At 45.2% G+C, this 27,932-nt stretch overlaps 1 protein-coding gene across 1 annotated transcript in view; it reads left to right on the top strand.

Annotated features, from left to right (window-relative positions):
* The window catches only part of hsf2bp (heat shock transcription factor 2 binding protein), a 164,175-nt gene that overhangs the window by 67,830 nt on the left and 68,413 nt on the right, over window positions 1-27,932 (top strand). Inside the window, exon 3 of the mRNA XM_078560488.1 lies at window positions 2,713-2,816. Coding sequence (XP_078416614.1) covers window positions 2,713-2,816 — 104 coding nt within the window. The remainder of the gene's footprint in view (window positions 1-2,712; window positions 2,817-27,932) is intronic.

Genomic DNA, 27,932 nt, shown 5'->3' with positions numbered 1-27,932 from the left:
GAGAATTGATAATGAGGAACAGGAAAATGGCAGATAATTTAAAGCAATATTTTGTATCGGTCTTCACGGTGGAGGACACTATAAACATTCCAAAGATATCAGATAAGCAAGGAACTAATGGGAGGAAAGATCTTGTAACAGTCTTTATCATGAGGATTAAAGTATTTGACAAACTAATGGGGCTGAAGGCTGACAGGTCACCAGGACCTGATGGCCTGCATACAAGGATTTTAAAGGTGTCTGCAGATATAGTGGAGGCATTGGTCAAAATATTCCAGAACTCACTGGATTCTGGGAGGGTCCCAGTGGATTGAAAAACCCCTGATGTGACACCCCTGTTCAAGAAAGGAGGGAGACAAAAAGCAGGAAACTATAGGCCAGTCAGCCTAACATCTGTCGTTGAGAAAATGCTAGAGTCCATTATTAAGGAAGAAATAGCAGGACATTTAGAAAAGCTTAACACAATCAAACAGAGTCAACATGGTTTGTGAAAGGGAAATCATGTTTGACAAATTTGCTAGAGCTCTTTGAAGATATAACAAACAGAGTTGATAATGGGGAATTGGTAGATGTAGTGTATTTGGATTTCCAGAAAACATTCGATAAGGTGCCACATAAAAAGTTATTGCACAAGATAGGAGCTCATGGTATTGGAGGTATCGTATTAGTGTGGATTGAGGATTGGTTAACACGCAGAAGACAGAAAGTCGGCATTAATGGGACTTTTTCAGGTTGGAGAAATGTAACTAGTGGAGTGCCACAAGGATCAGTCCTGGAACCTAAATTATTTACTCCCTATATTGATGACTTGGAGGAGATTACAAAAGTAGGGAGATCATGTTGGAGTTGTATAGAACCTTGGTGAATCCACAGCTGGAGTTCTGTGTGCAGTTCTGGTCGCCACATTATAGGAAGGATGTGATTGCACTGGAGGGGGTGCAGAGGAGATTCACCAGGATGTTGCCTGGGATGAAACATTTAAATTATGAAGAGAGGTCGGATAGACTTGGTTTGTTTTCGTTGGAGCAGAGAAGACTGAGGGGCAACCTGATCGAGGTGTACAAGATTATGAGGGGCATGGACAGGGTGGATAGGGAGCAGCTGTTCCCCTTAGTTGAAGGGTCAGTTACGAGGGGACATAAGTTCAAGGTGAGGGGCAGGAGATTTAGGGGGGATATGAGGAAAAACCTTTTTACCCAGAGGGCGGTGATGGTCAGGAATGCACTGCCTGGGAGGGTGGTGGAGGGTTAAATTCCATCTGCCACTTATCTGCCCATTTGACCATCCCGTCCATATCTTCCTGTAGCCCAAGACACTCAACTTCACTGTTAACCACCCAGCCAATCTTTGTGTCATCTGCAAACTTATGGTCTGGAATGCGCTGCCTGGGAGGGTGGTGGAGGCGGGTTGCCTTGCATCCTTTAAAAAGTACCTGGATGAGCAGTTGACACATCATAACATTCAAGGCTTTGAGCCAAGTGCTGGTAAATGGGCTTGGTGGGTAGGTCAGGTGTTTCTCACGTGTCGGTGCAGACTCAATGGGCTGAAGGGCCTCTTCTGCACTGTGAGATTCTGTGAGGTGGCAAAGTGTAATATATCCAAATTTGCTGACAATACAGAAATATGTGGGAGGGAATGTTTTGGTGAGAACGTAAGGAATCTGCAAGGGGATATAGACAGGTTGAGTGAGTGGCCAAAAACTTGGCAGATGGAGTTTAATGTAGGTAAGTTTGAGGTCATGCACTTTGGTAGGAAAAATCAAAAGGCAGACTATTATTTAAATGGAGAGAGACTCCAAAAAAGTGCAGCACAGAGGGATCTGGGTGTTCTTGTGCATGAAACACAACAAGTCGTCATGCAGGTGCAGCGAGTAATTAAAAAGCAAATGGAATTTTGGCCTATATTGCTAGGGGGTTTAAAAATAGGGAAGTCTTGTTACAAATGTACAGGGCCGCATCTGGAGTACTGTGTATAGTTTTGGTCCCCATATTTAAGAAAGGATATACTGGCATTGGAGGCAGTTCAAAAGAGATTCACTAGGCTGCTTCCTGGGATGAAGGGGTTGATTTATCAAGAACGGCTAAACAGGTTAGGCCTTTATTCATTAGAATTTAGAAGAATGAGGGGTGATCTTATTGAAACATACAAGATTCTGAGGGGGCTTGACAGGGTAGATGTTGAGAAGATGTTTCCACTTATGGGGGAATCTGGAACTAGGGGACATAGTTACAGAATAAAGGGACACTCATTTAAAACTGAGATTTGAAGGAATTTCTCTCAGAGGGTAGTGAATGTCTGGAATTCTCTACTCCAGAGAATTGTGGAGGCTAGATCACTGAATGTATTTAAACAGGAGGTAGATAGATTTTTGAGTTATGAGGAGCTGGCACGAAAGAGGAGCTGAGGCCTGGGGCAGATCAGCCATCTTATTGAATGGTGGGGCAGACTTGAGTGGCTGAATTGCCTACTCCTTCTCCTATTTCTTATGTTCTTAATGCCATTGCCCTGCCTTTTCCCCATGCCCGTGTACATTGTTTCTATACAAATAATAAGCTAATGCCTTCTTGACTGCCTCATGGATGAGTGTAGGTAAATTTATGGAAAGTCCATTGGAGGGTGGGATTGAACATTGGCATGAAATATTAAATATTGTTGCTACATTAAAGTTTTTTTTAAACAGTATCAGAGTTACATGGCTCCTCTATATTACAGCTTTGGAGAAAAGGACGCAGGAGAATGAACAGTTACGACTGGATTGTGATCATTTTAAAACTAGGCTGAAAACAGCACAGGCAGACTGCCAAAAGGAGCGAGAGGTAAAAATTAATTTAGCGATGTGACCCCCCACTCCCTGCTCCACCCTACCTCACCCACCCTGATTTAGTACTCATTGGCTTTATGAATTCCCATATGGTTCAGAAATTCGATGCCGCCTTGCCCGTTTTTGAAGTACAAAGGCAGGATGAATATACATACTCATTGTACTGATGGGGCTAAGTTGGTGAAGACATCTCAAACAACTCCTGAAATAGGCTAAATGGAATGAATAAGAAAGAACTTTATGGAGCCTTTCAAAAACCTTAGGACATCCCAAAGTGCTTTGCAGCCAATGGAGAACTCTGAAGTGTAATCACTGTTGTAATGAGGGAAATGTGGCAACGTTCTTACGTACAATAAATTTCCATAAAGCAGTTATAATGACCAGCTCATTATTTATTCAGGATGTGAGCCTCACTGGCAGCTCAGCATTTGTTTCCCGTCTTTGAGAAAGTGATATTGAGCTGCCTATTGAACCGCTGCAGTCCATTTGGTGTGGATACACTCATACTGCTGTTAGGAAGGGAGTTCCAGGATTCTGACCCAGTGACAATGAAGGAACAGTGATATAATTCCAAGTCAGGATGGTGAGTGGCTTGGAGAGGAACTTGCAGGTGGTCGTGTTTCTATGCATCTGTTGGCTTATCCTTCTAAGTGGCAGAGGTCAGTGGTTTAGCAGGTGCTGACGAAGGAGCCTCATTGAATTGCTGCAGTGCATCTTGTAGATGGTACACAATACTGCCACTGTGCATTGGTGGTGGAGGGTGTGAATGTTTAGAGTGGTGGACAGGGTGCACTTTTCACTCTCCTCCCTCCCAACTCCTCTTGTCCCTATCAGCCCCCTCCCTTAGTGCCCTTCCTGCACCCTCAAATCCTTCCCACACACCTTGGTTCCCCCACATCCCTCCCTATCCCCTAACAGGCCCTCCACTTCCCTCATGCACCTCCCGGGCCCTTCCTGCTCCCATCACACTCTTCTCACCCCCTCTTCTCCTCAACCCCTCACAACCTTCCCATATCTCTCATGCCCTACCTGCTACTCTTGTTTCCCTCCTCCATTACCCTTATGCCCACTCACCACACTCAGCTCCCCTTGTGCGCTTCCTGCTCACCTAGGGTCCCCCCTGCTCCCTTTGTCTGCTTATGGTTCCCCTGTGGTCCCTCCTCACAGCCTCCTTCTCTTCCCACATCCCCTTTCCTCATGCCCTTCTTTCTACACTGCGGCCAGCCCACTTCCCTCATGCTAATAAGGCCATTTAAGAAAAGTAAACAAGACACTGGGGATTTCTAGAGGCATAAACTTGAGAAGCAGAGAGGCTATGTTTATATTGTACAGGACCTTAATTAGATCTCTATATTATAAGAGGATTTAGAGGCACTCGAGAAGGTTTTAGCTATCAGGAAAGATTGAAGAGGCTGGGGCTCTTTTTTCTAAAAAGAAGGGAAATCTGTGGGGTGACTGGAAAAAGATCTTTAAGATAATGAAGGAGCTTGATAGGGTAGACAGAGAGAAAATGTTTTCATTCACGGGGGAGACTACTAGGGGTCATAAATATAAGCAAGTTACTAATCCATTAAGAAATTCAGAAGAAACTCCTTTATCAAGAGAGTGGTTAGAATGCAGAACTTGCTACCATAGGGAGTGGTTGAGGTGACTTGAATAGATGCATTTAAGGGAAGCTAGATAAACAAATGATAAAAGGAATAGAAGGATATGCTGATAAAGTTAGATGAAGAAGCTTGGGAGGAAGCTCAAATGGAACATAAGCACTAGTATAGATCAGTTGGGTTAAATGGTCTGTTCCTGTGTTGTACATTCTATGCAAGCACTGACTTAAGGGAAGAACCAACAGATCTGACCTAAGCTCTGCCCCACAATCAACGGGTCAGATCTAAGCTCTGCAGTCCTGACACATCCAGTTGTGAATGGTTGTGGACAGTTAAACAACTAAGAGGAGGAGAAGTCTCCATAAATATCCCCATCATCAGTGACGGGGAAGCCCAGTACATCAGTGCAAAAGACAAAGTCGAAGCATTTGCAACCACCTTCAGCCAGAAGTGGCGGGTGGATGACCCATCTCGGCCTCCTCCTGAGCTCCCCAGCATCACAGATCGCAGTCTTCAGCCAATTTGATTCACTCCACATGATATCAAGAAACGGCTGAAGGCACTGGATACTACAAAGGCTATGGGTCCTGACAACATTCCAGCAATAGTACTGAAGACTGCTGCTCCAGAGCTAACTGCACCCTTAGCCAAACGGTTCCAGTACAACTACAACACTGACATCTAGCCAGCTATGTGGAAAATTGTCCAGGTCTGCCCTATACACAAAAAGCAGGACAAATCCAACCCAGCCAGTTACCACCCCATCAGTCTACTCTTGATCATCAGCAGAATGATGACAGGTAACACAACAATACTATAAAGCAGCACTTACATAGCTATAACCTGCTCACTGACTCAGTTTGTTTTCCACCAGGGACACTCAACTCCTGACCTCATTACAGCTTTAGTTCAAACTTGGACAAAGGAGCTGAACTCTAGAGGTGAGGTAAGAGTGACTGCCCTTGACATCAAGGCAGCATTTGATAGCGTGTGGCACCAAGGAGCCAAGCAAAACTGAATTCAATGAGAATGAGGGGGAAACTTTTCACTGGTTGGAGTCATATCTAGCGCAAAGGAAGATGGCTGTGGTTGCTGGAAGCCAATCATGTCAGTCCCGGGACATCGGTGCGGGAGTCCCTCAGGGTAGTATCCTAGGTCCAGCCATCTTCAGCTGCTACACCAATGACCTTCCGTCCATCATAAGGTCAGGAGTGGGGATATTCACTGATGATTGCACGATGTTCAGCATCATTCACAACTCCTCAGATACTGAAGAAGTCCATGTCCATATGCAGCAAGACCTGGACAATATTCAGGCTTGTGCTGACAAGTGGCAAGTAACATTCATGCCACACAAATGCCAGGCAATGACCATCTGCAACAAGAGGGAATTTAACCATCTCCCCATGACATGCAATGGCATTACCATCACTGAATCACCCTCTAATCAACATCCTGAAGGTTAACATTGATGAGAAACTGAACTGGACCAGCTGTATAAATACTGTGGTTACAAGAACAGGTCAGAGGAATTCTGCAGAGAGTGACTCCCCAGAGCCTGTCCACCATCTATAAGGCACAAGTCAGGAGTGCGATAGAATACTCTCCACTTGCCTGGATGAGTGAAGCTCCAACAAGAATCGAGAAGCTCGACGCCATCCAGAACAAAACAGCCTGCTTAATTGGCACCCCATCCACCACCTTAAACATTCACTCCCTCCACCTCCAACGTACAGTGACAGCAGTGCACACAATCCACAAGATGCACTTCAGCAACTCACCAAGGCTCCTTCGATAGCACCTTCCAAACCAGCGACCTCTATCTCCCAGAAGGACAAGGGCAGCAGATGCATTGGAACATCAACTGCAATTTTTCCTCCATGCTACACACCATCCTGAATTACTTACGACCATACAAAATAGGGGCAGAAGTAGGCCATTCGGCACCTCGAGTCTGCTCCGCCATTCAATAAGATCATGGCTGATCTATTTGTGTTTTGAATTCCATATTCCCATCTACCCCCGATAACCTTTGATTCCCTTGCCTAACAAGAACCTATCTACCTCTGCCTTAAAAATATTCAATGACCCCACCTCTACCACCTTTGGAGGCAGAGAGTGCCAAAGTCGCACAACTCTGAGAGAAAAGATTTCTTCTCATCTCTGTCCTAAAAGGGTGACCCCTAATTTTAAAACAGTGCCCCTAGTTCTGGACTCACCCACAAGAGGAAATATTATTTCAACGTCCACCTTATCAAGACCATTCAGGATCTTATATACTTCAATCAACTCACCCCTCACTCTTATAAACTCCAGTGGAAACAAGCCTAGTCTGTCTAAGCCTTTCCTCATAAGACAGCCTGCTCATTCCAGGTCCCAATCTAGTAAACCTCCTCTAAACCTCCTCACAAAACTGCACACAGCATTCGAGATGTGGTCTCACCAAATGCCTATATATCTGAAGCATAACATCCTTACGTTTATATTCGATTCCATAAGACCATAAGACATAGGAGCAGAACTTAGGCCATTCGGCCCATCGAGTCTGCTCCGCCATTCAATCATGGCTGATAAGTTTCTCAACCCCATTCTCCCGCCTTCTCCCCGTAACCTTTGATCGCCTTACCAATCCAAGAACCTATCTATCTCAGTCTTAAATACACTCAATGACCTGGCCTCCACAGTATTCTGTGGCAATGAATTCCATAGATTCACCACTCTCTGGCTAAAGGCGTTTCTCCTCATCTCTGTTCTAAAAGGTCTTCCCTTTACTCTGAGGTGTGCCTTCGGGTCCTAGTCTCTCCTACTAATGGAAACATCTTCCCCATGTCCACTCTATCCAGGCCTTTCAGTATTCTGTAAGTTTCAATCAGATCCACCCCCTCATCCTTCTAAACTCCATCGAGTATAGACCCAGAGTCCTCAAACGTTCCTCATATGTTAAACCTTTCATTCCTGGGATCATTCTCGTGAACCTCCTGTGGACCCTCTACAGGGCCAGCACATTCTTCCTGAGATACGGGACCCAAAATTGCTCACAATATTCTAAATGTGGTCTGACCAGAGCCTTATAAAGCCTCAGCAGCACATCCCTGCTTTTATATTCTAGTCCTCTCGAAATAAATGCCAACATTGCATTTGCCTTCCTAAATACCGACTCAACCTGCAAGTTAACCTTAAGAGAACCCTGGACTAGGACTCCCAAGTCCCTTTGCACTCCAGATTTCTGAATTCTCTCCCCATTTAGAAAATAGTCTATGCCTCTATTCTTCCTGCCAAAGTGCATGACCTCACACTTCCCCATGTTGTATTCCATCTGCCACTTCTTTGCCCATTCTCCTAACCTGTCCAAATCCTTCTGCAGCCTCCCCATGTCCACAATACTACCTGTCCCTCCACCTATCTTTGTATCATCTGCAAACTTAGCCAGGATGCCCTCAGTTCCTTCATGTAGATCATTAATGTATAAAGTGAAAAGTTGTGGTCCCAACACTGACCCCTGCGGAACTCCACTAGTCACCGGCCGCCATCCTGAGAAGGACCCCCTTATCCCCACTCTCTGCCTCCTGCCAGACAGCCAATCTTTTATCCATGCTAGTACTTTGCCTCTAACACCATGGGCTCTTATCTTACTGAGCAGCCTCCTGTGCAGCACCTTGTCAAAGGCCTTCTGGAAGTCCAAGTAGATAACATCCATTGGCTCTCCTTTGTCTAACCTACTCGTTACCTCCTCAAAGAATTCTAACAGATTTGTCAGGCATGACCTCCCCTTGATGAAACCATGCTGACTTTGCTCGATTTTACCATGCACTTCCAAGTATTCTGAAATCTCATCCTTAATAATGGACTCCAAAATCTTACCAACGACCGAGGTCAGGCTAATCGGCCTGTAATTTCCCGTCTTTTGCCTCACTCCCTTCTTAAACGGGGGTTACATTAGCGATTTTTGAGTCCTCTGGGACTCTCCCTGATTCCTGATAGATCACCTCTAACGCCTCCACTATCTCTTCAGCTATCTCCTTCAGAACTCTGGGGTGTAATCCATCTGGTCCAGGTGATTTATCCACCTTCAGACCTTTCAGTTTTCCTAGCACCTTCTCCTTGGTAATGGCCACCATATTCACCTCTGCCCCCCCGACTCTCTTGAACTTTGGGGATGTCACTCGTGTCTTCCACTGTGAAGACTGACGCAAAGTACCTATTCAGATCCTCCGCCATTTCTTTGCTCTCCACTACTACTTCTCCAGCGTCATTTTCCAGTGGCCCAATGTCCACTTTTGCCTCTCTCTTACCCTTTATATATCTAAAAAAACTCTTGCAATCTTCTTTTATATTACTGGCTAGTTTACCCTCATATTTAATCTTCTCCCTCCTTATTTCTTTTTTAGCTGTCCTATGTTAGTCTTTGTAGGCTTCCCAATCCCCTGGTTTCCCACTGCTCTTCGCCGCATTGTATGCTTTCTCTTTAGTTTTTATGCTGTCCCTGACTTCCCTTGTCAGCCATGGTTTCCTTGTCCTCCCTTTCGTATGCTTCTTCTTCCTAGGGTTGAATTTTTGCTGTGTCTCCCAAATTACTCCCAGAAACTCCTGCCATTGCTGTTCCACTGTCTTTCCTGCTAGGTTCATCTCCCAGTCAATTCTGGCCAGCTCCTCCCTCATGCCTCTGTAGTTGCCTTTATTCAACTGTAATACTGTTACATCTGATTCCAGCTTTTTCCTCTCAAATTGCAGTGTTAGATCTATCATATTATGGTCACTTGCTCCTAAGAGTTCCTTCACCTTAAGCTCCCTTATCAAATCTGCCTCATTACACGTCACTAAATCTAGAATTGCCTATTCCCTAGTGGGCTCCACCACAAGCTGCTCCAAAAAGCCATCTCGTAAACATTCCACAAATTCCTTTTCTTGGGATCCACTACCAACCTGATTTTCCCAGTCTACCTGCATATTGAAATCCCCCATGATCACTGTAACCTTGCCTTTCTTACACACCTTTTCTATCTTCTGGTGTATCTTGTGCCCCACATCCTGACTACTGTTCGGAGGCCTGTATATAACTCCCATTATGGTTTTTTTACCTTCGTGGTTCCTCAACTCTACCCACACAGATTCTATATCATCTGACCCTACATCATTTCTTGCTATCGATTTAATTTCATTTCTTACTAACAAAGCAACTCCACCCCCTCTGCCAACCTGCCTATCTTTTCGATAGAATGTATATCCTTGGATATTTAGCTCCCAGTCCTGATCCCCTTGCAGCCATGTCTCCGTAATGCCCACCACACCATACCTGCCAATTTCAATCTGTGCCACAAACTCATTTAGCTTATTTCGTATACTGCGTGCATTCAGATACAACACCTTCAGTCCTGTATTTCCCGTCCCCTTTCTTATTGTCGTCCCTTTATCTGATGTGCTTGAAGTTAGATTCCTAGCCCTTTCCAAACACTCTGTCCTATTATGTGTTCTGGAGACTTTAATAGCCTCTCCTGGGCTCTCCTTTCTTTTCAGTTTTTCCATAATTTTCCATGAAGTTGAATCCACCCCTCCCACACGCTAACCTGCTGCTTTGTTTCCCATTAGTCATACTGCTTGGAGTTTTACCCTTCCCTCCCCCCCACTTTCTAGTTTAAAGTCCTGTTGACCACCCTATTTACCCTTTGTGCTAGAATGTTGGTCCCAGATCAGTTCAGGTGGAGACCGTCCCAACGGTACAGATCCCTCCTGTTCCAATACTGATGCCAGTGCCCCACGAAATGGAACCCCTCTTTCCCGCACCACTCCTTTAGCCACGTGTTTACTTCCCTTATTCTTGCGTCCCTAAGCCAATTTGCACGTAGCTCAGGTAGTAATCCGGAGATTATAACCCTTGTGGGCTTGTTCTTTAATTTAGTTCCTAGTTCCTGATAATCCCCAAACAGGTCCTCTTTCCTAGTCTTACCTATGTTATTTGTCCCGACGTGGACCACAACAACTAGATTCTCCCCCTCCCTCTCTAATATCCTTTCAAGCCGGTCAGAGATGTCCCTCACCCTGGCACCGGGCAGGCAACATACCATGCGGGACTCTCGATCCTGCTTACAAAGGATGCTATCAATTCCCCTAATTATAGAATCCCCTACAACTACCACTTGTCTTTTTGCTCCCCCCTCTTGAATGGCCTCCTGTGCCACGGTGCCGTGGTCAGCTGGCTCATCCTCCCTACAGCCCTCTTCCTCATCCACACAGGGAGCAAGTACCTCATACCTGTTGGACAAGGTCAAGAGCTGAGGCTCCTCTGTTCCTGAACACAGGATCCCTCTACCTGCCTCACTTGTAATCACACCCTGCTGACCCTGACCACTGACCGGACTTGAGGTACTTAATCTACCGGGTGTGACCGCCTCCTGATACAAAGCATCCAGGTAACTCTCCCCCTCCCGGATTTGCCGCAGCGTCCGGAGCTCGGACTCCAGCTCATCAATTCTGAGCCGGATTTCCTCCAGCAACCAACACTTGCTGCAGATGCGGTCACTGCGGCTCGCAATGGCATCTGCCAGCTCTCACATCATACAGCTACAGCACATCACCTGCCCAGCCATCTCTACTTAGATAATTAATTTATTAATTCGCTTTGCAGTGTTTTTTTTTCAAATTTGATGCAGATTTCCTACCAACCAATCAGGTCACAGCTTTTCTGTGATGTCACTTTTTCAGTTTTGGCTTCAGTTACTCTCGCCCCGATGTCACCGCTCCGGTGTTCCTCCCGCCGAGTCTGCTCCTTAGAGATAAGGCCGCGAATCCCCGAGGTAAGCTAGATTTATACTCACCGCTCCGGTGCTCCTCCATCCGAGTCTGCCCTCAGGATTTACTCACCAATCAGCTGCTTTTTCTTTAAAATCCACTTTCAGAAGAGTGTCCCTCACAGGTCTGGTGCACTCCTGAAGGCACTGCCTCTTCCTCTCTCCTTTTTTTATAGGTTTGAGGAAGAGGGAGGGATGGAAACACTACAGCAATGTAATATTCCTTTCGTAATAAAGGATAGCATTCCATTAGCCTTCTTAATTTCTTGCTTTGCATACTAATTTTTTGTGACTCATGCACTAGAACACCTAGATTCCTCTGCACCTCGAAATTCTGCAGCCGTTCTCTGTTTAAGTAATGCTCTGTTTTTTTACTCATTCTGCCAAAGTCAACAACTTCACATTTTCCTACATTATATTTCATCTGCCAGATTTTTGCCCACTCACCCAACCTATCCATATTCATCTGCACCCTGCTCATGTCCTCTTCACAACATACTTTCCTACCTATCTTTGTATCATATTCAAATTTAGCTGCCGTACTTTTTTCGCCTGTCATCTAAGTCATTGATATAAATTGTAAAAGGTTGAGGCCCCAGCACAGACCCCTGCGGGAGTCTACTTGTCACATCCTGCCAATCAGAAAAAAATCCCATTTATGCATAGTCCCTGCTTTCTGTCAGCCAGCCAATTTTCTATCATGTTAATATGTTACCCCCTACACTATGAACTTTTATTTTCCGCAACAACCTTTGATGTGACACCTTATCAAATGTCATCTGGGAATCCAAATACAGCATGTCTACAGGCTCCCGTTTATTTGCTGCGCATGTTACTCCTTCAAAGAAATCCAATAAATTGGTTAATCATGATTTTCTTTTCACAAAACCATGCTGACTCTTCCCAATTTACCTTGAGTTTTTCTAAGTTCCCAGCTACAAACTCCTTACTGATCGATTCTAACACCTTCTCCATGACAGACGTCAAGCTAACTGGCCTATAGTTTCCTGTTTTCTGCCTCCCTCCCTTCTTGAATAGAGAGGTTATATTTGCTACTTTCCAGTCTGATGGAACCTTTCCAGAATCTAGGGAATTTTGGAAAATTAATACCAACACATTTACTACCTCATCAGGCACCTTTTTTAAGACCTTAGGGTGAAATCCATCAGGACCTGGAGACTTGTCTGCCTCAGCTCCATCTGCTTGCTCAGTGCTGCTTCCCTAGTGATTGTAATTTCGCAAAGTTCCCCTCTCCCTTCCACCTCCTTACTTACAGTTATTACATATAAACTGGAAAAATCAGAATGTTATTTGTATCCTCCATGGTGAAGACAGAAGCAAAATATTTGTTCATTTCATACGTCATTTCCTTATTATCTACTATTAACTTCGCACCGTTACACTCTAGAGGACCAACACTCACTTTACTTACTCTTTTCCCTTTTAAGTACCTGTAGAAACTCTTGCTATCCGTTTTTACATTTCTTGCTAGCTTCCTCCCATACTCTAATTTTTTTCTCCTGATTAACCTTTTAGTCATCTTTCTGCTGTTCTTTATATTCTGACAAATCATCTGAATTGCCACTCATTTTGCACAATTATATGTACACAATACCAAGTCCAATATAACTTGCTCCCTGGTTGCTTCCAGAATGTGCTGCTCTAAGAAACTATCTCAAAAGCTCTATATCAACTCCTCATCCAGGCTACTACTGCCAATCTGATTTTTCCAGTTTATATGTAGATTAAAATCACCCATGATTATTGCTGTCCCTTTATCACAAGCACACAATCTTTCTTCAAGTATATTTTGACCTACACTGTGGCTACTGTTAGGTGGCCTGGAGACCACTCCCACTAGTGACTTCTTTCACCTACTATTCCCCATCTCCACCCAAACCAATTCTACATCCTGATCTCCTGAACCAAGGTCATCTCTATATTGCACCAATGCCATCCTTGATCAACAGTGATACCCCTCCACCTTTGCCTAGCTTTATATTCTTGAATACCATATATCCTCAGTATTCAAGACCCTTTCCTTGTCATCCTGCAGCCACGTCTCCATAATGGCTATCAGATCACACTTACTTTAATGGGTGCTGTCTATTCATTCACTTTGTTTTGAATGCTACTCTTTATAACATCTAGTCTTGACTATTGGTGTACTCTTGGGTTTTAACTCTCTGTCCTTTCCTGGTATTCTATGATCCTCATTTCCCATCGTACTATTTTGCTCTCCTGTCTTGAATCTACCCCATGATTTGCCACATCTACCCAAGCTTGATCCCTCGTGCCACCCCCGCTCCCTTAGTTTAGTTTAAAGCCCTGTCTATTTCCCTAGTTATGCGGTTTGCAAGATCAGACGTCCCAGCACAGTTCAGGTGTAGATCGTGCAAACGGTACAGCCCCCCACTTTCCCTAGTACTGGTGCCAGTGCCCCACTTCACCCACACCTGTCTTTTAACCACTGTTATGATCCCCAGCTGAGGTTACCACTGGACAAACATGATCCCAGGATGGAACTTCATAGATCCTGAATTTTATTTGTACGCAGAGAGTGGCTGCTGAACAGTCACCGTTGTCAGCTAATGGTTTTTTACAATAGAATAACACATTTATTTAACAAGAAAAAATGAACAATATTACAATATTCCTTCACTCACAACTACATCTTTACAAATGAATAGGGTGGTAGTTTACAGCACCACTGTGAAAAAAGTTCATTGACTTCGCCGGAACCAGAAAATCCCACTAGCAGGTGGGTACATAAAATTCCGCCCATACAGATTTGTCAGGATAACACAAGTTACAAAAGCTATCTTATACTCTAATATTCACAGTAAGTACAGTCAATGTAAACCAATTGGCAACCTGTGGTCAGACACACCACACTCTGAAACCAAGTGACAAATGCCACCCGAGATAGATGCTATGGATTTCTCCTCTACTCCCCCCAGAGGCTTGTTATACCGTGAGCCAACCAGTCTCACTGAACTTCGTCTTTCACATGAGGGTTTCTAATCTCCACTTTTAAAGAACTTGCCTTGGAATCTTCTCCTAAACCAACACTTTCTTTCAGCCGCTTTCCGCAAGGGTCCACCTCCAAGGTTTCGAATTCTCTTTCTGATGTTCCTCTTCCCTGGGTCACCACATGCATTCAAGCTGTCTTCCACGCGCTCTCTCTCACTGACTCAGCTGTCAACAGTATACCGCTGCGTCACATGCCCATATCAAAGAATTACAGACCTTCAGCCGTCTCTTTGGACATTCTGGCCTCTTGCAAGCTGTTCTCGCTTTAAATCTGATTTCTGCAGCTTTTGTCTCTTTAAATCTGAACCTTGGTGCCTTTCTCTCTGTCCCTCACTCTTAACTTTACTCAACAGGGCCTTTCCCAGGTTCCTTCCTTTGACTAGTAGGTCTGCTTTGGACTTTCTCCTGTTCCATTCCCCTGGATTCTTAGGTTTTTTCCTTTGGCTCGGGACTTGCTATCTGCCCCCTTTGTTCCTGTCTCTCCTGGCAGCTACTTTCAAAACCAGCTGAACTCAAATAGCTTCCAAATCAAACTGCTGTTTATAGTTTCTTCTCTGTGTGTGCCTGTGGGAGGGACCTGTCTCTCTGGACCCCTGTTGCTGGGCAATAGCCCAGTTTCTCTACCCTTGTTTGTTTAACTTAGCTGCAACAGTTGTAAAACTCTCAGTAGAAATGCAGACACCTTTTAAAGTGAAACTAAAACTCAATTTGACCTTTTCTTAACACACAGATACAGAAATACAAATCAAACTTAAACATTAAAGTTAAAGCTCATTCCTAACACCCACAAATACAACTTAAACTATCTCTATTTCCTAACACCATGTATTTTTAAAAATTCATTCATGGGATGTGGGTGTCGCTGGCTAGGCCAGCATTTATTGCCCATCCCTAACTGCCCTTGTTCAGAAGGCATTTAAGAGTCAACCACATTGCTGTGGGTCTGGAGTCGCATGTAGGCCAGACCAGATAAGGATGGCAGATTTCCTTCCCTAAAGGACACTTGTGAACCAGGTTGGTTTTTACAATAATCGACAATGGCTTCATGATCATCATTAGACTTTTAATTCCAGATTTTTTTTAAAAATTCAAATTCCAACATCTGCTATGGCGGGATTCAAACCCAGGTCCCCAGGGCATTATCCTGGGTCTTTGAATTACTATTCCAGCGACAATACCACTAAGCCATGTCTCTAATCTTATCTGCCCTATACCGATTTGTACGTGGTTCAGGTAATAATCCAGAGATTATTATGCAGAACCTCCTTCCTTGTTCTGCCTATGTCGTTGGTACCTACATGGATCATGACAACAGGAACCTCCCCCTCCCAATGCAAGTTCCTCTCTAGCCCTGAGCAGATATCCCGAACCCATCAACGGACAGGCAACACAGCCTCCTGGACACTCGCTCTTTGCTGCAGAGGACAGTGTCAATCCCTCTCATTATACTGCCCCCTACTACTATTACATTCCTGTTTGCTTCCGCCACTTGAACTGCTTCCTGTGCCACAGTCAGCCTGCGCATCAGCCTTGCAGACCTCGCTTTCGTCCACAAAGATTGTAAGCACCTCAAAGCTGTTTGGCAATTGCAAAATCTGAGGCTGCTCCACTGCTCAGTCTTTACCTGCCTCACTGACGATCATATCCTCCTGGCCCTCACTGCTGACCAAAACAGTCGACCCTATTCTAAGAGGCATGACTGTCTTCTGGAACAAAGTGTCCGGGTATTTCTCCCACTCCGTTATGCTGCGCAGCATCTGTACTTCAGCTGTTCCTTCACTGTCACTATGTCAAAATCCTGGAACTCTCTCACTAACAGTGCCTTGGCCTAACTAACCCTACATGGCCTGCAGCGGTTTAAGAAGGCAGCTCACCACCACCTTCTCAAGGGCAATTTGGGATGGGCAATAAATGCTGGCCTCGCCAGTGATGCCCACATCCCCTGAATGAATTTTAAAAAGTGTCGGGACGGAATTTCTGAGCTTGGGGCCCAGACAGCTGAAGGCACAGTTGCTCTTGAAGTGAAGGATATCATGGATGCATAAGTGGCCAAAATGGAGAAATGCGAGATCTTGGAGGTTCTATGGCTGGAAGAGGTTGCTGAGATGAGATGGGGCAAGGATATGTAGAGATTTGAATACAAAGATGGGAATCTTAAAATCAAGGCACAGTCAAGCCGGTAGTCATTGTAGGTCAGCAAGCAAAGGCGATGGAAGAACGGGACATGCTATGAGTTCAGATCCAGCCACCCCAAATTTATGTAGGGTAGTAGATAGTAGACAAGCCAGGGCATAATTGGATAGTTAAGTCTGGATGTAACAAAGGCATGGATGAGGGTTGCATGAGCAGATGAACTAAGGTGGGCGAAGATGTAAGTAGGTGGTCTTGGTGATATGAAAGATGTGTGGTCAGAAGGTCTGCCCAGGGTCAAATGGGACAACAAATTTGTGAACAGGCTGGTTAAGCCTCAGACAGTTGTCATGCTTCTGATTTTAACTATAGTTTTATTTAAATCATAGAATTATACAGCACAGAAGGAGGCCATTTGGCCCATTATCATGTGCCCCTCTTTGACAGAGCTATCAAGTTATTCACATTGTCCTGCTCTTTCCCCATAGCCTTACAAATTTTTTTCTGTCACGTACTTATCCAATTCTACTGGAAGTTAATATTGAATCAGCTTCCACCACTCTTAGGTAGTTCATTCAGATCATAACAACTCATTTACCCTCTGATTCTTACACGAATTATCTTAAATTGGTGCCCTTCGGATATTGATCCTTTTTAAATTTGTTCATGGGATGTGGGCGTCACTGGCTAGGCCAGCATTTGTTGCCCATCCCTAATGGCCTTTGAGAAAGTGGTGGTGAGCTGCCTCCTTGAACCACTGCAGTCCATGTGGTGTAGGTACACCCACAGTGCTGTTCGGGAGGGAATTCCAGGATTTTGATCCAGCGACAGTGAAGGAACAGCAATATATTTCCAAGTCAAGACATTGAGTGGCTTGGAAGGGAACTTCGAGATGGTGGTGTTCCCATCTGTCATCTTTCCTTGTCCTGGATGGTAGTGGTTGAGGGTTTGGAAGGTGCTGTCTAAGAAGCCTTGGTGAGTTCCTGCAGATGATTTTGTAGATGGTACACACTGCTGCTACTGTGCATCGGTGGAAACATACTGCTGTAGAAAAGTTTTGTGAACACACTCTAGGAACTCTTGCCCCTCTCTGCCCTTTACACTACTATTATCCCAATCTGTATTTGGATAAATAAAGTCCCCCATTATAACATTTACATAATTCTTGCCCTTCACAGTAATTTGCTTGCAAATCTTTTCCCTCTATATTCTTTTCACTAGTTGGTGGTCTATAGACTATACTGAGTAATGTAATTGCACCTTTTTTGTTCCTTAGCACTAGCGAAATAGATTCTGTCCTTGACCCCTCTGGGATAATCTCTCCCTGCAGTGCTGCAATTCTCTCCTCAATCAATACTGCCACTCCTCCCCCTTATCTTTCTTTCCTGCCTTTATATTTAATACCCAGTATTGCCCTTCTTTGAGCCGGGTCTTTGTTATAGACACTGCATCATATTTCCAGCTGTCAATCTGTGGCTGTAATTCACCAGTTTTCTTCACCATACTCTGTGTATTCACATACATAAACGTTTATCGGGTTTAGACTTTATTACTTTCTCTTACTCTGACCCCATCTAATAACTTACTATTCCCTACTCTAGCGCTGTCTGTCTCTTCCAGTATTCTATACACCTTTGTATTCCTCTCTGATATTTCGTCCTGGTTCCCGCACCCCTGCCAAGTTAGTTTAACCTCAAAAGCACAAGCAAATCCAGCCTATACAGATTGCATCTCCTTACAGCTGGTCCCAATGCCCCAAGAATCTGACGGCTTCCCTCCTGCACCTTCTCTCCAACCACACATTCATCTGCTTTATCCTCCTATTTTTATATTCACTTGTGCATGGCACTGGGAGTAATCTGACCTGGCACCAGAGAGGCAACACACCATCCTGGATTCAAGTTTGCGGCTGCAGATGGCAGGCTGTCTATGCCCCCAACTATTGAGTCACCCAGCACTCTTGCTCTTTGTTATGGCAGGCAGATGGTAAATGCCAAGCTGGCCAAATCCCAGAGGGAAACTTGAACCAGCTGCCACAACTATTTTTGCATTTTGTACTTATTTCATGGTGTGGGCTTTTAATTCAGTAAAAAGACAACCAGGCCTTATAGGTTTCTTACAAAACTAAATTAAATCTTTAATAATAGAAGAAATGATTTTAAGCACATATATAGATCTACAAATTACTACTATGATAACTCCTAAATTCCCTAATTAATCTAAACCCCAGTTACATCTCCGTTTAGGCAATAGTAAGACACATTGATTTTAAAAGATCCAGGCGGTGTAACACAGTAAACAGTTGAATTCAAAGTGAGTTTTCTTAGCTTCAGTTCCTTGCAGACAGCAGCATAAGGCTTAGATGCTGGTGGCTTTTCACACTTGATTTAGATCTTAGAATTCCTCCCCTTACACACAGCTTTCTCTCGTTTATACATATTTTCCCTTTTGAAAGCAAATTCCCATTGTCTTTGGACTTTACCTCTCTAATAATAAAATCTATCATAGTACCAATTTTATCAGTAATCTTTGGGAAAAATAAACACACTGTTTCTTAACTTCTGGCTAGGTGTAATATTTCACTCCCTCTTTTGAATTCAGGCTAGCCTGGTTTATTTAAAAATGCAAATGTACCCTTTGCACCTATGTTTACCTACTTAACATTTCAAACCTAGCTTACCTTCTATTACATCAAAGCCTTTAATTCAATTAAGTCACACACATACACACACACCCATTACTCTAATTTACAATAAGTTCCAATAACATTATGACAATTATTATATCTTCCTGACAATTTTCCAGTCTTCCTTGCTCCTCCCTGTACAGCTGCACCTGGCTCTGGCTACAGTCCCCAGATGAACCATCACTCTCATCAGTATTCAGAATGGAATACTGGTTGGGGAGCATGATGCATTAGGGGATTACTGCACTACCTGCCTGTTCCTTTTGACTGCTTGGTATTCACCTGTTCACTTTATCTCTGCATATTCTTAAACTGCGGGGTAACTACATCTATAAACGTGCTATCCACAAAGCTCTCAACCTGCTGCTCAAGTTCAGAGACCCAGAGCTCAAGCTGCTGCAACTGCATAAATAGTTATACAGGGCATGGGAAGAGTCATTAAAGACCCACCCTCCATCCTAAAGTCAAAAGTGGGGATTTTCGCTGATGATTGCACAATGTTCAGCACCGTTCACGACAACTCAGATACTGAAGCAGTCCATGTCCATATGCAGCAAGACCTGGACCACATTCAGGCCTTGGCTGATGTTTGGCATGAATGTAACTTGCCACTTAAGTGCTAGACAATGACCATCTCCAACAAGAGAGAATCCAACCATCTCCTCTTGACATTCAATGGCATTACCATCACTGAATCCCCCACTATCAATGTCCTGGGGATTACCATTGACAAGAAACTGAACTGGATCAGCCATATAGATGCTGTGGCTACAAGAGCAGGGCAGAGGCTGGGAATTCTGCGATGAGTAACTGTCCACTTGCCTGGATGAGTGCAGCTCCAATAACACTCAAGAAGCTCGACACCACCCAGGACAAAGCAGCCTATTGACCCCCATCCACCACCTCCAACATTCACTCTCTCCACCAGCGACACACAGTGGCAGCAGAGTATACCATCTACAAGATGCACTGCACCAACTCACTCAGGCTGCTTCGACCAAACCTTCCAAACCCACAACCTCTACCGCCTAGAAGGTCAAGGGCAGCAAATGCATGGGAACACCACCACCTGCAAGTTCCCCTCCAAGCCACACACCATCCTATACCGGCGTTCCTTCACTGTCACTGGATATACACCTTGGAATTCCCTTCCCAATAACACTGTGGATGCACATGGACCGCAGCAGTTCGAGAAGACAGCTCGCCACCACCTTCTTGAGGGCAATTAGGAATGGGCAATAAATGCTGGCCTCATCAGAGATACCCACATCCCATGACAGAATATAAAAAATACACACCTGTCAATCAACTCATAGCTTTCCAGTGATGTCACGGTTTGATTTCTTTTTTCTTACTTTCGTGATGCTGATCTGCTTCATACTCCTCTGGTCTCTTCACAGTGATGCTGACCTGCTTCATACTCCTCTGGTCTCTTCACAGTGATGCTATACTGACCTGCTTCATACTCCTCCCGGTCTCTTCACAGTGATGCTGACCTGCTTCACGTTCCTCCCGGTTTCCTTTTTACTCTTAGAATCATTTTGAATATCTCTATCAAATCTTCCTGGTACCTTCTCTGCTCAAGAGAAAAATCTCAGCTCTTCTAGTCTCTCCACGTAACAGAATTCCTTCATCTGTGATACCATTCTAGTAAATCTCTTCTGAAACCTCTCCAAAGCCTTAACTTCCTTCCTAAAGTGGTGCCCAGAATTGGATAAAATAATCCAGCTGAGGCCTAACCAGTGATTTGAAAAGTTTAACATAATTTCCTTGTTTTTTTTAATATTTGTTTCTATTTATAAAGCCAAGGATCCTATATAATTTTTAACAGCTTTGTCAACTTGTCCTACTATCTTCACCTTCAACTATTTGTGTACGTGCATGCCCAGGTCTATCTGTTCCTGCACCCTTTAAAATTGTACTATTTAGTGTTATGAAAGTACAATGAATTTCATAAAATATTATTCTGGTTTATTCTAAATTAGGTTTATGGGTGTGAGTGTAGATGGTTCTGTCTGTGTGATTTAATGACGGGCAGAATTTTCCGAGCCCTCTGGCGGTGGGCATGATAGGTGGTGTGCGTGGAAAATTTGGCGTGACCTGCTTCATGACGGTGTGAAGGCAGGTCGTGATCATCCACCAACGATGGGCCACGTTTCCCACCATCGGGTCAGCGGGGAGCTAATTGTAATACATCAGCATATAATTAAAAGGCCATCCCACCAGGCTCTTGGAACCCCGCCGTATCTTACATCCACGTCAGCTGGCCAGCTTCAGAGGTGCCAACTTGTTTCACAACAGCACGCAGGCAACGTGCACTTGACGGCCTTAACTTTTGGGGAACTGAGGTGAGTGAGTAGCAGTGTTCTTCACAGCTCACCTGTTGTTTCCAGGCTTTGGGGGGTGCAGGGGGCAACTGATGCCTGGCCCCGGAGGTGACATGTGAGAGGTAGGGGGGAGTGTCCGGGGGCAAATGCTGACCAGCGTCGGAGGCGACTGCTGGGGATGGCAGTGTGCAGGGACAAGTGCTGGCCAGCCTCAGAGACAACCGTTGTTAGTGCGGGGAGGGGGTGGGGGGTGGGGGAGTTGAAGTGCTGCCCTGGCGCTTCATCCCGCGCACAAGCAATTGAGGTGGGGGTCAGGGTAAGCGAGGGAAGTGGCCATGCATTAGAGACACCTGTACTTGTGTCCAAGGACACCCAGAACCCTTTGTAGATGAACATTTCCCAATATATCACCATTTAAATAACTCTGTCTTTCTGTTTTTCACACTGAAGTGTATAACTTCACATTTATCCACGTTATACTGCATCTGCCATGTTTTTTCCCCCACACACAACTTGTCTATATCGCCCTGAAGCCTCCTTGGCTTCATGTCAGACTCCTGTCTGGCTGAGGGCAGCTCGCTTGCGCTCTATGATAAGGGCCATCTCAGAGACACAGCCATGAAAGTTTAGATGCATCAGATGCTGTGTCTGCATTCAGCACCTCAGCCCTTCAGGAGCTGGTGCACAGCATCACTGGTCAGATACTGGTTTGATGGGGGCCAGCCCCACCTTAAAGGTGCTGAGAGCACACAGAGAGAATGAGAGAACCCTGTGGCATCTGTCCACTCATTCTGGCAGCAACAACCATCGCCATTGAGGTGCAGGCATCAGTAATTTTCCAGGGAGTGAGAGGCCGGACCATCACTTTGGTCTGAAGGTGCACAGATCAGAGGGAAGAGGCCCTGGACTGAGACACCTGCCTTTTATCTTGTGCAGGAAGGTTTCACATCTGAGTGACATGAACACTGCTCAGCAGAACAAGGAACCACAGGCAGGGAGACATTCTTAGGAGTTTATTGACAATAGTGAATAGTATGTACAAGTGATCAACACCCATGCCCAGGCTTTTCAACTACTTTTACTTAACTTTCCGTTACATCTTGGTGCTCCCCGGACATCCACAGCAGAGTTGGAGGCGGCCTGCTGACTGTGACGCCCTGTCTGTGATGACTTTTGCGGGTGTCCTCTGGGGACCCACTTGGTGGGCCCCGGCCAGCTTTCAGGGTCCTGCTGTATGGCAGAGGCACCCTTCTCGGCCTGTGAAGCTGGTGCTGCGGCGGTCACAGGAAAAAGGGATTCGGATGGGCGAGTCACCTGGGTGGATGGCCCTGGAGTGTGCACCTGCTGATCCTGCCCCCTAAGGGTACCCAAGGGCCCCTGGCTGACTCAGTGAGCGGCAGGGGTAGCTGGAGTGAGATCGAGCTGCCCAGCCCCCCTCTCACGTACACATTGTTGGAGGCCAACTATGGCATCAGCGATGGAGTTCAGCCCGCGCAGCTGTGCAGGAGCGATGTCCTGGACTAAGGTCATAGAAACATGTCCTTTGGCCTGTTTGCACCAGCCATCAAGCACCTATCCTAATTCCATTTTCCAGCACTTGGCTCGTAGCCTTGTATGCTATGGTGTTTTAAGTGCTCATCTAAATACATATTAAATGTTGTGAGGGTTCCTGCCTCTACCACCCACTTGGGCAGTGTGTTCCAGATTCCAACAACCCTCTGGGTGAAGAAGACTTTCCTCAAATCCCCTTTAAACCTCCTGCCCCTTACCTTAAATCTATGCCTCCTAGTTATTGACACCTCCACTAAGGGTTTCTTCCTATCTACTCTATCAATGCCCCTCAATTTTGTATCGCTCTATCAGTTCCCATGTCAGCCTTCTCTGCCCTAAGGAAAACAACCCTAGTCTATCCAGTCTCTCTTCATAGCTGAAACACTCCATCCCAGACAACATCCTAGGGAATCTCCTCTTCTGCCTCTCCAATGCAATCCTTCCTATAGTGTGGCGATCAGAATTGCACATAGTACTCCAGCTGTGGCCTAACTAGCGTTTCATACAGCTCCAACATAACCTCCCTGCTCTTATATTCCATGCCTCGACTAATAAAGGCAAGCATCTCATATGCCTTCTTAACCGCCTTATCTACCTGTGCTGCTGCCTTCAAGGATCTATGGACATGTACATCATGGTCCCTCTGATCCTCTGTTCTTCCTAGGGTCCTACCATTCATTGTGTATTCCCTTGCCACGTTAGTCCTCCCAAAAAGAATCACCTTATACTTCTCAGGATTAAATTCCATTTACCACTGCTCTGTCCATCTTACCAGCCCATCTATATTGTCCTGTAATCTAAGGTTTCCTCCTCACTATTTACGACACCACCAATTTTCGTGTCATCTGCGAACTTACTGATCATACCTCCTATATTCAAGTCTAAATCATGAATGTACACTTCAAACAGCAAGGGTTGCAGCACTGAACCCTGCGGTACACCACTCATCACAGGCTTCCAATCACAAAAACAACCTTCCACCATCACCTCCTGCTACTAAGCAAATTTTGGATCTAATTTGCCAAATTGTCCTAGATTCCATGGGCTCTTAACTTCTTGACCATTCTCCCATGCGGGACCTTGTCAAAACCTTGACTGAACTCCTTGTAGACTACATTGTTAGATGTTTATTATAGACCCCCAGATAGTCAGCGGGAAATTGAGGAGCAAATATGTGCACAATTTGCGGAGGTGTGTAAAAACAATAACAATAGGGTAATTATATTAGGTGATTTCAACTTTTCCTACATTAATTGGGATAGACAAAGAGCAGAATTTAGCCCTTGGCTGGCAGGCGGGCCCCACCGGCTCGGCGGCAGGCGGATAGCGAACCCCGCCGCCAAAACGGGGCCAGCCGCCATTTTGATTGGGCGGGCCAATTAAGGCCTGCCCAGCAGCCTGCCCGACAGGAAGCGCTGTGCGCTATGTGCTTTCTGTTCGGGGGGGGGGGCGGAATCCCCAACTGTCAAAGTGCGCTCCTTCATGCGAAATAGCACACTGCTCCCTGAGGCAAAGTCCTGTCTCAGGGAGTTTAGTGAAAGGTAAGTAAAGTCAAAAAATAGAGACATTTTAAAATTATTAACATGTCCCCCTCTTGTGACAATGTCACATGAGATGAGACATGTTGATAACAAACTCATAAAATTTATTAAATTTTTACAAAACGGTAATGAAACTTCATTCCACCAGTGGATGAAGTTTCATTAATAATCTACAGGCCGTTGGGGCTCCTGGCCTGCCTGCCAGCCTTAAGGTTAACCGGTCAGGGCATTTAACTATCTTAATGAGCCTGTCAATGGCCTTAATTGGCCATTGAGAGGTCGGCCGGTGGACAGCTGATTTCGCTGTCCACCTGCATTCCTTAAGATTTAAATGGCCTGGGATGACGTCAGGGATTCCTCCCGACAATATCCCACGTCAATTTTCCCTCAGCGAGCAGGCCCTGCCCCCAAATCACCGAGGGCAAAATCCTGGCCAGAGTGTTAAGGGCTTGGATGGAGTGGATTTCTTGAAATGTGTACAGGAGAACTTTTTGGTCAACATGTAAAGGGTCCAACAAGGGACGGCTCAGTGCTGGACCTAATTCTGGGGAATGAAGCCAGACAGGTGGCTGAGGTGGTGGTGGGGGAGCATTTTAGTGATAGCGACCACAGCATGATACAATTTAAGCTTGTTAATGGACAAAGAAACAGACAAGTTGCAAAAAAATGTTTTGGATTGGGAGAGAGCGGATTTTCATAAAATAAGGCAGGATCTGGCCAAGGTAGACTGGGAACAGCTACTTGTGGGGAAATCTACAGAGGAGCAGTAGGGGGCCTTCAAAAAGAAAATAGGGAGGATACAGGCTCAACATGTTCCCTCTAGGGTGATAGGAAGGAGTAACAAGCCCAGAGAACCATGGATGACCAGAGATATTCAGGATACGATGAGAAGGAAAAGAGAGACTTTTAGCAGGTACAAGGGGAGCAAATCAGCGGAGGCATTAGTGGAGTACAGAAAGTGCAGGGTGGAACTTAAGAAAGCAATTAGGAGAGCAAAGAGGGGATATGAGAAAGCTCTGGCTGGTAAAAGCAGGGAAAATCCCAAGATATTCTATAAGTATATCAATGGGAAGTGAATAACCAGTGAAAGAGTAAGGCCCAATTGGGGACCAAGGGGGCAATATATGGGTGGAGCCAGAGGACATAAGTAGAGTGTTGAACAAATACTTCACATCCGTCTTCACCCAAGAGATTGAGGATGAAGGTATCGAACTCGGGGAGAGAGACTGCGAGGTTCTTGAGAAAATTGATATAGGAAGTGACAAGATATTGGAGGTGTTGGCAGGCTTAAAAGTGGACAAATCTCCAGGTCCAGATGATTTGTGTCCCAGACTGCTGAGGGAGGCAAGGGAGGAGATCGCAGGGTCTCTGAGCCAAATTTTTAGTTCCTCTCTGGCCACGAGGGAGGTGCCAGAGGACTGGAGAACAGCTAACGTGGTTCCGCTATTTAAGAAGAGTTGTAGAGAGAAGCCAGGAAACTACAGGCCATTGAGTCTCTCATCTGTGGTAGGAAAGCTATTGGAGAAAATTCTGAAGAAAGGAATCTATCTCCACATGGAGAGACAAGGTTTGATTAGGGATAGTCAGCATGGCTTTGTCAGAGGGAGGTCATGCCTAACAAATTTGATTGAATTTTTTGAGGAGGTGACCAGGTGTGTAGATGAGGATAGTGCAGTTGATGTAGTTTATATGTATTTCAGCAAAGCCTTTGACAAGGTCCCACATTGGAGACTTATAAAGAAGGTAAATGCACATTGGATACAGGGTAATTTGATGAGGTGGATTCAAAATTGGCTTAGTTGTAGGAGACAGAGGGTGATGACAGAAGGATGCTTTAGTGACTGGAAGCCAGTGTCATTCCACAGGGATCTGTGTTGGGTCCCCTATTATTTGTCATTTATGTAAACGACATAGGTGACTATGTGGGGGTTAGAATTAGTAGGTTTGCAGATGACACAAAGATTGGCCGGGTGATTAACAGTGAGGTTGAGTGTCTTGGATTACAGGAAGATACAGATCGGATGGTCAAATAGGCAGATAAGTGGCAGGTGGAATTTAACCGTGAAAAGTGTGAGGTGATACACTTTGGAAGGAGTAATTTGACAAGGAAGTATTCAAAGAATGGCATGACACAAGAAAGTTCTGAGGAACAAAGGGATCTTGGCGTGCGTGTCTATAGATCTCTGAAGGCGGAGGGCCATGCTAGTGGGGTGGTGAATAAGGCATATAGGACACTTGCCATTATCAATCGAGGCATAGATTACAAAAGTAGGGAGGTCATGTTGGAGTTGTATTGGATCTTGGTGGGGCCACATCTGGAGTACTGTGTGCAGTTCTGGTCACCACATTATAGGAAGGATGTGATTGCACTGGAGTGGGTGCAGAGGAGATTCACCAGGATGTTGCCTGGGATGAAACATTTAAGTTATGAAGAGAGGTTGGATAGACTTAGGTTGTTTTCGTTGGAGCAGAGAAGACTGAAGAGCGACCTGATCGAGGTGTACAATATTATGAGGGGCATGGACAGGATGGATAGGGAGCAGCTGTTCCCCTTAGTTGAAGGGTCAGTCACGATAGGACATAAGTTCATGGTGATGAGGCAGGAGGTTTAGGGGGGATGTGAGGAAAAACCTTTTACTCAGAGGGTGGTGACAGTCTGAAATGCGCTGCCTGGGAGGGTGGTGGAGGTGGGTTGCCTCACATCCTTTAAAAAGTATCTGGATCAACACTTGGCACGTCATAACATTCAAGGCTATGGGCCAAGTGCTGTTAAATGGGATTAGGTAGGTGGGTCAGGTGTTTCTTACGTGTCGGTGCAGACTCGATGGGCCGAAGGGCCTTTTTCTGCACTGTGTGATTCTGTGATACATTAACTGCGTTACCCTCATCTACACAACTAATCACCTCCTTGAAAAGTTCAATTAAATTTGTTAAACATGATCTCCCCCTGCCAAAGCCATGCTGACTATCCCTGACTGATCCCTGCCTTTCTCAATGGAGATTAATCATGTCCCTCAGAATTTTTTCCAGTAATTTCCCTATCACTGATGTTAGACTCACTGGCCTGTAATTACCTGGTTTATCCCCACTCCTGTTCTTGAATAATGGTACCACATTCGCTGTCCTCCAGTCCCCTGGCATCTCCTGTGGCCAGAGAGGATATGAAAACAAGTGTCAGAGCCCCTGCAATCTCCTCCCTTGCCTCACATTGCAGCCTGGGTTATATCTCATCTGGGCCTGGGAATTTATCCACTTTTAAGCCTGCTAAACCAACTAATACCTCCTCCCTTTCAATGCTAATTTGTTCAAGTATATCACAGTGCCCCTCCCTAATTTCTACATCTACATTATCCTTCTCCATAGCAAACACAGATGAAAAGTAATCATTTAAAACCGCACCCACAACCTCCAACTCCACGCACAGATTGCCATTTTGGTCCCTAATGGGCCCTAC

Source organism: Cetorhinus maximus, chromosome 16, assembly GCF_964194155.1.
Source record: "Cetorhinus maximus chromosome 16, sCetMax3.hap1.1, whole genome shotgun sequence".
In the NCBI taxonomy this organism is placed as follows: Eukaryota; Metazoa; Chordata; class Chondrichthyes; order Lamniformes; family Cetorhinidae; genus Cetorhinus; species Cetorhinus maximus.
Note: the sequence above shows the minus strand (reverse complement) of the source record. Positions and strands in the feature narration are given on the sequence as shown.